At 43.1% G+C, this 13,032-nt stretch overlaps 1 protein-coding gene across 4 annotated transcripts in view; it reads right to left on the reverse strand.

Moving 5' to 3' along the window:
- COL24A1 (collagen type XXIV alpha 1 chain) overlaps positions 1–13,032 on the reverse strand; it is a 256,970-nt gene that overhangs the window by 49,790 nt on the left and 194,148 nt on the right. For all 4 annotated transcript variants that reach the window (XR_012905946.2, XM_075936387.2, XM_025183174.3 and 1 more), the window contains exons 36-43: positions 12,112–12,165; positions 11,303–11,410; positions 7,701–7,754; positions 6,112–6,219; positions 3,959–4,012; positions 2,468–2,521; positions 1,088–1,144; positions 89–142 (exon numbers count right to left, since the gene is read on the reverse strand). Coding sequence is in view for 3 of the 4 variants with exons in the window: in XM_075936387.2 (XP_075792502.2) it covers positions 89–142; positions 1,088–1,144; positions 2,468–2,521; positions 3,959–4,012; positions 6,112–6,219; positions 7,701–7,754; positions 11,303–11,410; positions 12,112–12,165 (543 nt within the window). In the remaining variant the exon portion in view is untranslated. The remainder of the gene's footprint in view (positions 1–88; positions 143–1,087; positions 1,145–2,467; positions 2,522–3,958; positions 4,013–6,111; positions 6,220–7,700; positions 7,755–11,302; positions 11,411–12,111; positions 12,166–13,032) is intronic.

Below are 13,032 nucleotides of genomic sequence, written 5' to 3' on the forward strand. Positions count from 1 at the left end.
CATCAAGAACTAATAAATACAGATGAAGCACCAGCAGATCACTTGAGAGAGAGAGAGAGAGAGAGAGAGAGCAGCAAGTGGTATTTACCTTGAACCCCTCATCACCAGGCTCTCCTCTATCTCCATGTTCACCACTAGGACCCTAAAGAGACAATCAAAGAGCACAGTTTAGCAGCTGAATCAAAATACTGTTACTGTAACAATACATCTGAGCCTTTCTTTCAGAACCAACCAACCAACCAGCTGTGAGGTTTCAAAAACATACATACTGTCAAATTATAAAATCAGTTAAGTATACAAAATAAAAATGAACTATTTCTAAAACAGAAAAATATTACAGTAAGACACGCAACACCATTGAAAATATATTGCAAAAGACGACGATGGTCCAAGATTCTAAGCTCACACAGCTGCAAATTTGGAATAATCCTATTAACATCCAAGGAATTTCTTCAGATTTACATGAAAAGTGAGATCAGAATGTGACTTTTTTTTCTTTTGAGGGAAACATTTGTTTCATATTGCAGAGATTATAGGAATGATTTTCCCATGATTAATATGTAAAGAAAACAAGTGACAGGGATCACTAGGTACAGATGAAACCTGTTTTATAATGAACCTGGCTACAGTGAAACTGTTTATGTCAGGAAATCTACAATCCCTCAGCCTCGCCTGCATGGAAAAGTTGTGTGTGTGAGAACGGTACTGAAGACAGGGAGGCAGGGAAGCCTCTCACTTAATCCAGGGGCAAGGCCCTGTGAATCATGTTGCTACTACTATCACATCCCATCTCCTGCAGTAGAAGCTGCAGTTTACTGACTGCACTTCAAGGAAAAGTCTCAATTCCCAAATCTGCAAGGTTCTGGCTACCCCCAGAAAGGGCTGAAAGGCTCACTGGAATCAGTGGACTAAATCCTGCATCCACTGCAATTGATGAGTACAGGATCTTACCCACTGGCTCTACATGGTTAACTTGTATGACAAAGTGACCCTACACTTCTGAGCCAACTCCAACTTCTGGAAAACCCCATTTGCTGCCTCTGATCTTGAATGACTAATGTAATTTTTTTGAGAAAGAAAGACCTACTGGTTCACCTATGGGCCCAGGTAGTCCCAGTACTGTGTTGTCTTCACCTGGGTAACCCTAAAAGGAAAATAATTATTGAAAAATGTATTCAATTATTTCCTTACTATGCAATGCATTTTGGTTTTATCTTCAATATTAAACAAATAAATATTTCATACAGTGCACACACATGCAACTATGGATTATACGCACATACCAACTGGTGGAAGTGATTGCTATAATTAAGTCTGCAGATAACCCCCTGCTTTTACATGCATCTCATTTTCAAAAACATTCACACTTTGGGCTACAAAATTACATACTTGCTTTCTAAACAAAAAGCAATCTGAGCAAAATCCCTGAGTTAATGGACAGTGAAAAAAGGATTATGTTAAAAAAGACTAGCTATTCCTAATCCAACAGGTGTAAAGGAAACATTTTTAGTGATACAGAGCAGCATATGAACTGTATAGTTAATTTTAAGATGGTTTCAATGTCACACTATTACCCACATAAACAGATAAAACACTCTCTGCCCCAGTAACATATTATGCTTAAAGACTAAGGGCCAGATTTCCAAAGGTGTTCAGGGATCCACAGATGCACATAGGTGCCTTGTAGCATTTTCAATAGCACCTATGCAGGTTAGAAAACTAACTCCCATCAACTTCATGGATTGCTAGTTGCCAATCTATTTAAGCACTTTTCAAAATTCCACCAAGTACTCATCAGCATTTTAGAAGCCTAAAAATCTTTGAAAATCTGGTCCTAACATGGTACTTTACAAAGCTTTGATCCTACAAGCTCATCTGCATGGGTGGATCTGTGTAGTTGTCTGATGCCCCATTGCCTTCAGTGAGCATAAGGGTTTGCCTATAGGATCAAAGTCTAAAGAATCAGAAAGAATCTACAACATTGGGTTCTGGTCGTGCAATCACTTTCTACCTATTACCTTCTACCAAGCATAGGACTAATACACCAAAGAATTCATAAATTTTAAAGTCAAGTCTATGGAAATTCTCACATGCTTAACAATAAGCATTAAGTTAAGTACTTTGCCAGATTCACATTGCTTAACACTGTGAGCACACCCAGGGACGTCAATATTACAGTCTGGTAGCATAGAAAATGATTGAAGAAATAGGACCTTATGTTTTAGAATCTAAAACATGTTATTTTAATTCTTAGTTTTATCTTACTGTAATTTGTTTCCCTAGGTTTACATTTTTGCTCATACTGCATCACAACAGCAGAGGTATCATTTTTAATCTTTAACAGTTTTAGAAAAACAACAGCTATGAAAACAGTCTTTTGAGAAATGCTTTGATAATCTATGAATGTACTGCAACATTTCCACCCTTCATAATCACTGGGACTGTAAACAAGAATCAGTCTCCGTACCTTCTCTCCTTTGGGTCCTGGAGGACCAGGTGATCCTGGCTGACCCTTGTGACCCTAAAAAAAACCCAAATAACTAAATACAAAATTTTAATATATTCCTCAGATTAGTATTTTCTGCTGTATGCTAAATTGAACTGTGACATTTCAGACAAATTATAGAGTCAGCGTGGCAATTTGTTGCACACAGGAAGACATCAGTTTAGATGCACAGCTGTGTGAGTTCAACAACCACAGGCGAAAGCGGACACCTTGCTTGCTGTTTCATTTGAACACTTGCTATGGCTGGCCGCCCTGCCAACTGATGCTCCTCACTGCCTAGAAGTCCACATACTTCAGTGGGGCCCTTCCAGGCAAAGGGGACCAACTGTCATTGTTAGTGTAGGATCAGGGCATTAATTTGCAATTAATATTTGAAGACAAAGATTTGATTATTCTAACAGTAGACAACAGCAGGAATTCATCCACACTTTGCATCTACTATATTAGTCTGGAAGAAAATGATTATTTTTTGACACTGGCCACAAAACATGAACATCCTTCTTCTAATCTTGTTCAATCTAAAAATGACAGGTTCTCTTATTGAAAGGGAAATCGCCTGCCAAACAGCAGGCATTGGGTACATTTTAGAAGTGCTCTTCTACAATCATTATCCTACATAAGTAATCCATAAGTAAGGGAATGGTCCTATTGAGCACAGCAGTCAAGAGCAAAGATTTCAAGATTGGGCCTCAACTGCATGAGAAATAACTGTGCCAGTGAAACTTTATTATTTATTAATATATCCATCTAGATTAAACTTTTTAAATAATAATTAGTTTTCATATAAAAACCTTTCATGTGTCTCTCACTTAGTTGGATATTTACACATTCTTTTTATGGCTAACTTCCAATTAGGAGAGAAAATATATCATAATCACAAAATAACGTACAGTAATTCCTCATTTAACATTATAGATTTGTTTCAGAAAATGATCGTGTTAAGTGAAAACGTGTTATGAGGGGTCAATTTTCCCACTGAAAATAATGGAAAAGGTGGGGGTTGTGTTTCAAGTGGTGATGTCTTTTGGGACCGGGACATAAGGTTGGGGGAGAAAGGAGACGGGGTTACAGCAGGGAGGGGAGGTGTTTGGCTCTGGGGAAGGGAAGAGGAGGAGAGTGGAGGGGGATGGGGATTGGGTTGGGAGTATGCCCCTGTGACAGGTCTGCCAGGACCCACACTGCGTCCAGCGAGGGGGGGAGGGTCACTGGGAACGGCGCAGCGAATGGCAAACCCTCTACCGCTTTGCAGGGAGGCAGGGGAAACCCCACGCAGCCATGGGCAATCGGCTGGCTGGGGAAATTGTCTTATTCTGGGGAAGGTCGTGTAATTCAAAAAACGTTCCCTAAAAAAAAATTGTGCTATCGCGAACATGTGTTAAGTAGGCACGTGTTAAATGAAGAATTACTGTATCAGATATACACATATACACACAAATTTGGTAATAAGCGCACCATGTAACCTGGAATTCCTGGCTCTCCTTCAGGTCCCATTGCTCCTAAATGTCCCTGTTAAACAAAATAATCAGTGATAAAGTAACCAATGCTGGGCACTTGAGTAATGCGGGTTTTTTCCCCTAAAGAGAATGAGTATGCAGACATGAATATTACTGAGCATTAGCAGAGAATACAAGATATCTGTACAAAGACTCAGCACTGCCAACTTTATAATCACACTCTCACCCTCGCCCGGATCACTCCACTCCCCCTCCTCTGTTGCTCACTGTTCCCCACCTTCACTCTCTCACTCATTTTCACTGGGCTGGGGCATGGGTCTAGGTGCAGGCAGCAGGGCTGACAGGCCTGTGGGCCCCAGGACAATGGGTGGAGCTGAGGGCAGCCAGTCCTCAGCACAGCACAGCACGGCACCCCCAGCTCTCAGAGCCATTTGGAGCAGTGTTCCAGCAGCAATTCAAAGGGGCTTGCGGCTCATGATGCCACTGCTGCTACTGCAGCTGTGGCTGGAGCCCCAAACCCCCTTGAATCACTGGAGTACTGGGCAACTGCCCCCTTGTCTCCCCTGTCAGTGGGTCTGTGTGCATTAGGGACTGAGGGCTCCAGCTGAGGATGCACCCAGAAATGAGGGGTTGAGAGTATAGGAGTGGACTCTGGGATGGGGCAGAGGTCAGGTGAGGGCTCTGGGTGAGGAAGCAGGGTTTGGTATGTAGGAGAAGGCTTTGGATTGGGGCAAAGTGTGGGAGCAGGTTCCAACCTAGGGCAAGGAGTTGTGATATGGGGGCAGGTGCAGGCTCCAGGGGGGAGTTTGGGTGTGGGAGGCATGTCAAACCTGGGGCAGGGCATTGGGGTGTGGGAGGAGGTGCAGAATGTAAGGTCTGCAAGGGAATTTGAGTGTGGAAGAGGGATCAAGGTTGGGAAAAGGGTTTGGAACAGGAGCGGATATAGGGCAGGGTGAGTGGGGCGGCCGCCCTGGGCCCCGCGCTTAAAGAAGCCCCGTGCATGCGCCATGGCAAAGGGGTCCCCGCGAAATTGTGCTACCCTGGGCCCCACAAAATGGTCATCTGCCCCTGGTTTGGAGTGTGGGTTCCAGGTGGTACTTACCTCAGGTGACCCCCCCCCAGAAATGGAAGCATGTCTCCCTTTTGGCTCTGTGTGCTGTCCCTGTCCTGTAGGGCCAGTGCTTGGGGCAGGGGCAGCACATAGAGCCTCAGTGGCTGCCTAGGGATCACAGGACATGTAGTCACTACTGAAGAGCCACGTAGAGAGCCTGCCAGCCCTGCTGCACTGCCACCCTCGTAGAAACAGGGTCTCATCCAAAGCCCACTGATGATGATATAAAGACACGTATTTCAGAGTAGGGGTGATTTTACAAATATGACTTTAGAGTATTATTGAGATCACAGACACATCGGTGCTTGTGTCAGAAAGTTCCATTATAAGGAACAGACTATATTTGTAGAGTATCTGAGAATAAGCTGTGTTCAACACTAGAAAACATTCCCCCACCAACAGAATAGTTTATACCATCTTCAGTCCAAAAATGTTCAAGGTAGTCAATTATAAACATCCTCCTTTAATATGCTCCGCAGATAATTCCTGGGCTGCCCTATGTGATGACAATAGCAATGTATGTTGTATAAGCAAAACGCAGGACAATGTAGCACTTTAAAGACTAACAAGATGGTTTATTAGATGATGAGCTTTCGTGGGCCAGACCCACTTCCTCAGATCAAAAGCTCATCATCTAATAAACCATCTTGTTAGTCTTTAAAGTGCTACATTGTCCTGCATTTTGCTTCAACTACCCCAGACTAACACGGCTACATTTCTATCACTATTCTATGTTGTATAAGTTATTCTAAGAATTTGGGGTGTATCTGTACCTAGCTGCCTCAATAAAAATTACTTCTTACATTCATTATAACCAGGGCTTGACAAATGGCGGTGAAAGCCGCTCACCAGTCCCGCACTGCGCATGCACAAGAGCCGCTGATAAACAGGGCACGCGGCTGAAATCTACTCGCCACGGGCGAGTAGATTCTATAGTTTGTCGAGCCCTGATTATAACCAAAACTTGTCTCTTCCTTCTATGAGACTCCATGCTCTAAACTGTAAATACATGACTTCATAAAAATATACATTGTACTAACCAATGGACCTCTAGTTCCTCTTGCACCTTTAGGACCAGATTCTCCATGTTGGCCAGGGTCACCTGTAGCTCCAAGCTCTCCTGGGGGTCCAAGCTGACCCTTCTCCCCCTGTTGGAAATAATTAAATTACAATTAAATAGCAAAAGAGTATAATTTAGAGTATAATTTACAATTAAACTCAGCAAAAGAGTATAATTTAGTAAGGGTATTATTTTTAAACACATAAGTTGCTTTTAACTGTAGTTTTTAAATCTGAGACTCTAGGAAGTGAAAAGTATTATACTAGCAAGCATGATGATTTGTTAGTACAGTAAACTTCTGATAATCCGGCACCTTTAGGACCCAGGGGGTGCCGGATTATCAAATATGCCGGACTATCAGAAGGGGGGGCTATGAGGGGTCTGGAGTGGGGTGGGAGGGGATGCCTCCCCAGACCCCTCATAGCCCCCCCTTACGATAGTCTGGCTCTGCCCCAGGCATCCCTGATTCAGCTGCTGCTGGTCAGTTTCAGCAGCAGCTGAATCGGGGATGCCTGCAATAGAGCAGCTGGGGTGCTGCCGGGTTGGTCCCACAGCGCCGAGGGGCAGCGCTACAGCACCAACCCAGCAGCACTCCAGCTGCTCTTGGGGACACCTGGGACAGAGCAGCTAGGGTACTGCCCGGTTGGTCCCGTAGCACTGCCCCTCGGGCCTGCGGGACCAACCCAGCAGGACCCCAGCTGCTCTGCCCCAGGCGTCTGGATTCAGCCTGCTGGTGAAACTGACACTGCTGATCAGTTTTAGCAGCGGCTGAATCCTGACGCCTGGGGCAAAGCTGCTGGGGTGCTGCCGGGTTGGTCCCGTAGCACCGCCCCTCGGCGCTGCGGGACCAACCCGGCAGGACCCCAGCTGCTCTCACCCAGGAGTCCCCAAGTCAGCCGCTGCTGAAACAGATCAGCGGCTGATTCCAGGAAGCCCGGGACAGAGCAGCTCTGCCCCAGGCTTCCTGGAATCAGCCGCTGATCTGTTTCAGCAGCGGCTGAATCGGGGACCCCTGGGGCAGAGCAGCTGGGGTCCTGCCGGGTTGGTCCCGCAGCGCCGTCCTTTGGCGCTGTGGGACCAACCCAGCAGCACCCCAGCTGCTCTGCCCCAGGCATCCAGACCATCGGGAGTCCCGGAGCATTGGATGCCGGACTAATGGAGTTTTACTGTAATTTATTTCTTTATTAGACAAACTGAACATTCTATGCCAGAAATGGGCTCAACCTGCAAAATCCAGAGCCACATCTTGATGCAAACTTTCTCTGAGCTATAAGGGACTTGGTGTTCTATTTTGGGAGCATATGTACCTACTACAAGTCTCTTTGCTGTGCTATGAAAGAAAATTATTTGCCCAACTTCAGGACAACGTGTGAGATGAAGTACAGGAGGATTTAATTCATAGGGCTGTCTAGCATATTGCATGATACAAATGGCACAAAAACTTATGGTATCTTTTGCGGCTCTGGATCCATCAACACCAGATCAGTAAGAGTAATGATTTTGTAATAGAAATTCAAGGCTTGCACAAAAAGGAAAGTAGAAAAGCATGAGAGATAAAAAAGTCAATACCTTTTTTCCTGGACGACCTCTTTGACCTGGATTTCCTGGTGTTCCTTCAGGCCCCTGTGTATTTATTATGGAGGGAGAAACAGATATTGAGCAGAGCTCTGAGAACATGTTTAAATTGTATGCCAAACTGGATAATCCCTATGAGGCCTTTGAAAATTAGAGATGTAGGTGGAATATTGACCTTGGACATAAGCCTGGGTGTTATAATGAAGTAAGCTGCAAAGCACTTTTATCAAATGAGTGAAAAGGCACCAAAACCAGCCAACGAGAAAATATTCATGTAAGAATAAAGGTCACTGTCTTCAAGCCAAAACACTGCATCTACTGAAGTATGATATGCAGACTGTGGATCCCAAGACTTCTTCTGTAGTAGATAGCCCAAGAGAGAGCAGTGAAGCCTATACACGGCTTATCACAGATCTGAGGCCTAAACCAGTAAGCAGCAAGCAACATGGTCTGCAGTTCATTGCTGCCAAAAGGGCCGTCCTTACCCATAAGCAGAATATGCAGCTGCATAGAGCATCCAAAAATATGGGGCACCACTGGATCTTAATATTCACCCATCTCTTTCTATCCCTGTTTTGTGGCTCTGCCTTCTCAGGAGAGGATCTAGTCAACTTAAAAGTGGAAAAAATCTGCCAGAGCTATTAGCAAAACACTGTAATTTTGAAAGATCCATCCAAGTGGTAATGAAGCCATGTACTAGGCATTTGCCAACCCCAGGTATATACTGTCAGTTTCTGAATTTACAGGACCTTAAACATTTTAAAGCAAATTTTAAATTAAGTAATGTGTTACTGAAGATTATAAAATCACATCTCTGAAAAATCAGTCTCCCTTCCAGGCTGTTGTCAGGGATAGAGACACTAGTTCAATAGTACTGCCTAGGGCCCCATATATCCTAAGGACAGCCCTGACTGCCAACCACCCAGTAATACAGAGGCAGGACCCACTGAATGGGAGATGAATATTAGGTCCATGTTACCCCTGCTATTCAAGGTACAATGTGACCAAGCCAATGTGAGGGAGATGCTAGGCTCTTACTGGGAGTCTTAAGATTCCAAATGAACCAGAGTACTCAACAACTGATATTGACTTTCAAGGGAGAGAGAAAAAGTGTAGGGTTTCTTTTTCTGGAGTGGAGAGAGACATTCTAGTGAACTCAGGATCAATACAGTTTAAACCCATCTTGTGCTTTATAACATATTTAGACATGGTTCCAAAGCAAAACTATTAGTTAAAACATCACTGAATTATGAAGAAATTAATTTCCTGGTCTAGAGCTGAACTTTGGAGCTTGTCCATATGCCAATAATAAGGCCAAACCAAAGCCCAGGGTCCAAATACACTCAACCTTTGAGACAGTTAAGGAAGAAGGAAAGCAGTTTACTAAAATGGCCTTTGAAATGCATGAAGGAAGCTTCAGCTAACCAACAGCGAACTACTTGATTAGTCTTGTTTTGTGATGCACAATAAATCTTTGCTACGGTGATTTGCTATATAAAATATAATTTTATAAAATGAAGATATGTTGAAGCTGGGTTGTTTTTTGACCATTTCAGTATATCAAGTAGTGCAAGCAGAAAGCTTTCAAAGTGTTCGGAGTTTGTCTGATGTTTGTAGCAACAAAAAGAAAATATCCAGCATGGTATTGCTGATCTCCAGTCTTATGCAAAGTTAACAGGGCTGAAAATTAACAAAGAAGAAACTAAAGCCACGAGAATCAATGTCCAGGACGATGGGGCTTGAATCCTGGTCCACAGGGCTTCTTGGAGCTAACAGGTTCAAACCTGGCACCCAAGTTGGGAAGCTAATTGTTGTCCAAATAGGTGCTGAAGTCAGATGGAGAACTCAGTCCCCAGAGCTGATTGGCAGAACACCAGGGGCCCTGATTGGTCCACAGCCCCTATTAAAACCCACTTAAGGAACAGGAAATGTCCATGCAACTGAGATTCACCTTGATCTGGATTACATGCCTTGTGTTTCCTCTGGTTTGACTCTGGTTACCAATCTGTGGTTCTGCTCTTAAAAGTTAGTCTCTTGCTTCTGATCTTCCCCTGCTAACCTGACTCAGCCTGCTTCCGGACATTCAACCCTTGATCTGCCCTCTGAGCTGTCTTGGACTCTGGTCGCCAGGTGGCTGACCCAGTCTGACTTCTGCTTTGACTACTAGGTCAGACTGCCTTTGTCCCAGTCATGAAAATCAGCTTTAATTGCCTCTGGGGACTCTAACTGTAGTGCTACCCCTCTGTATCCCTCCAACATCTTGATCATGCCAAGTACTCAATTTAGCCCTAAGGTTTTTATTCTTGAAAGATACAAGAAAGTTTGTTCAATAAGTGGTTTTAGCATTTCCCCAAATGCCTTATATTAAATCTTAACACGATAGACTCTCTTTGAGTGCATATGTTAGGGGACTTGACCGTGAGGTAAAAAGTAGAATTAACTCCTTTCTTGGTTTGAGAGAGCATTTCTGTAAGAAGCCAGAAGAATTTAAAGCTGAAGACAGTCGGAATGTCTGAACTTCCAAAGAAGAGAAGTTCTCAAGAAAATACAAATAGGGACAGGTGAACCCAGTTACCCAAATTCAGGAAGAGGAATGTTATATGTGCTTATGCTTCTAAGGTAACAGTGATCTGTATTCAATCCAGTTTTGAATAGAAAGTCTACAAAATTATGCAGAATCCTGATAATGGTTAATTGACTACACTATTACACCCCGAGTAAGACTTCACATTATATGTTTAACAGGGTCCTAGGTTTCAGGCATATGGGAGTGATAGCGAAAAGTGAAAAATTTGCCAGAAGATTTCACATTTATGAAATGGCCAACATGGTTTTCTTCTTTGCCATGCACCAAGCCATTAAAAGTTACAGTGATGTTATGAAGGTGGCATGCTCATTCAAAGGACATATTTCTTTCTAGAAAACATAACACCCACCTTGGCTGAAATTTAAGTCTGTCAGTACTTACTGCAAGAACAACAAGAAGTCCTGTGGCATCTTATAGACTAACAGATTTATTGGACCATAAGCTTTCGTGGGCAAAGACCCACTTCGTCAGATGCATGTAGTGGAAATTCCAGAGGCAGGTATAAATATACAGGCATAAGAAAAGAGTTCCGATCAAGAGTAAGGCAAGAGATAACGAGGTCAATTCAGTCAAGGAGGATGAGGCCCACTTCTAGCAGCTGATATGGAGGTGTAAACACCAGGAGAGAAGAAGCTGCTTTTGTAGTTAGCTAGCCATTCACAGTCTAGGTTAATCCTAAACTGATAGTATCAAATTTGCAGATGAATTGTAGCTCTGCAGTTTCTCTCTGAAGTCTGTTCTTCAAGTTTTTTTGTTGCAGGATGGCTACTTTTAAATCTGCTACTGCGTGTCCAGGGAGATTGAATTGTTCTCCTACAGGTTTTTGTGTATTGCCATTCCTGATATCTGATTTGTGTCCATTTATTCTTTTACGTAGGGACTGTCCAGTTTGGCCAATGTCTATGGCAGAGGGGCATTGCTGGCACATGATGGCATATATTACATTGGGAGATGTGCAGGTGAATGAGCCCGTAATGGTGTGGCTACCCCTCTGATACTCAATACTTACTGGAACACCCATTATGCCGGGCTCACCAGTGGGGCCTGTAATTCCTGGAATTCCAGTCTCTCCTTTTTCACCATCCTCTCCTGGAAGCCCCTGGTCTCCAGGAATCCCCTAAAATACAGCAGAAAGAATAAATCAAGCCTAAAAAGAATCAAACTGTGTGTTACACAAGAATTCACTTAATTTACTCAGCTTTTTTTTCACCAGGATCTATAGCTAATGGGGTCTTTTCACTGACTTCCAACAGGTTTTTGAATCAGATACTAGTTAGGGTGAAATGCTTTTTATTAAATTCAAATTTCCCTCATAATGCCAGATTTTTGCCTGACTCCTGTGCAATTGCACAATTCTTTTGAGGCCTCACAAAATCATCCTTCCTTTGGGTCCCTTGCACAGGGACCCAATATAATTTTGGTCTTTGTACTCCTTTGTAAGTGAGGCCTGTGTGTGGCTTAGCTCTTGACCATCTTTTGGTTAGCTATATAAAGAATTGCATGTTGGACCCTCTTTAGGGTCACAGTCATTGTGCTCCCCCAATCACTGGATTATGATAGGAAGCTCCAAAATGTCTCCAAAATGCCCTTTCCTGGATTCCTTACTGGAATAGTGCAACACTTCAACATCTCAGTGCAGACCCATTCCTAGAAGGGTCCATAAATAATAAGGCAATATATTTTACCATCATTAGCTCCTTTATGTTAAATGTGCCACTGCATTTGTGAAATACAGATAAGAAAAACTGGACTTAGGTTCTTAACTGGGTAAGTAAAACCAGGAATATTTCACATCTATTATGAAAAATGAAGATGTACCTTTGCGCCATCTTTCCCTTGAACACCATCTTCTCCTGGGGACCCTGGTTCACCCTAATTTGAGAAGAAATAAAACCAAGTTACTGCCACTTCCTAAATCTCCAAAGGAGATTTCTGTATTGGGACAGAGTTGTCTGGGAAGAACTTGTGCTGTTAGGCATTACACGCACTTTCCAATGGAAATAAACAGATTTTTTTGGCAATATTTTTGTTGTTGCTGGGGTGATTTTGTTTTCATTAGAACTGAAGAATAGCCACCACACTGGGTCAGCCCAACAGCCCATCTAGCTTAGTATCTTGTCATCTAAAAAGGGCAGGTAGCAGATGCTTCAGAAGGAATGATCAGAGCAGGGCAATTGCCAATGATCCAGTCTGTCTTCCACTCCCAGGTTCTGACCATCAGAGTTTAGGGACACCCAGAGCCCAGGGCTGCATCCCTGACCTTCTTGGCTCATAGCCATTGCTGGACTTATGCTCCATGTAATTATCTAATTCTTTTTTGAACCCATATAATTTTGGCTTTTACAACAGCCTCTGGCAAGTAGTTCCACAGGTTGACTGTGTGTTGTGTAAAGACTTTTATTTATGTTTGTTTTTAAACCTACTGCCTATTAATTTAATTGGTTTAATCCTAGTTCCTGTGTTCTGTAATGGGGTAAATAGCTCTTCCTCATTCACTTACTCCATGCTAGTCATGATTTCATAGACCTGTCATATTTCCCTTAGTCATCTCCTTTCTTAGCTGCACTGTCCTAGTCATTTTCTCTATGTTCTCATGGAAGTGTTTCCATATTTCTACTAATTTGTGTTGCCCTTCTCAGTACTTTTTCAAATTCCAATAACTTTTTTTGAGACAGGCCAACCAGGACTGTAAGCAGTATTCCAGGTATGGGTATACCATAGATTTATATAGTGGGTTTA

The sequence above is a fragment of the Pelodiscus sinensis genome, chromosome 9 (genome assembly GCF_052426305.1).
Source record: "Pelodiscus sinensis isolate ZL-2025 chromosome 9, ASM5242630v1, whole genome shotgun sequence".
Classification (NCBI taxonomy): Eukaryota; Metazoa; Chordata; order Testudines; family Trionychidae; genus Pelodiscus; species Pelodiscus sinensis.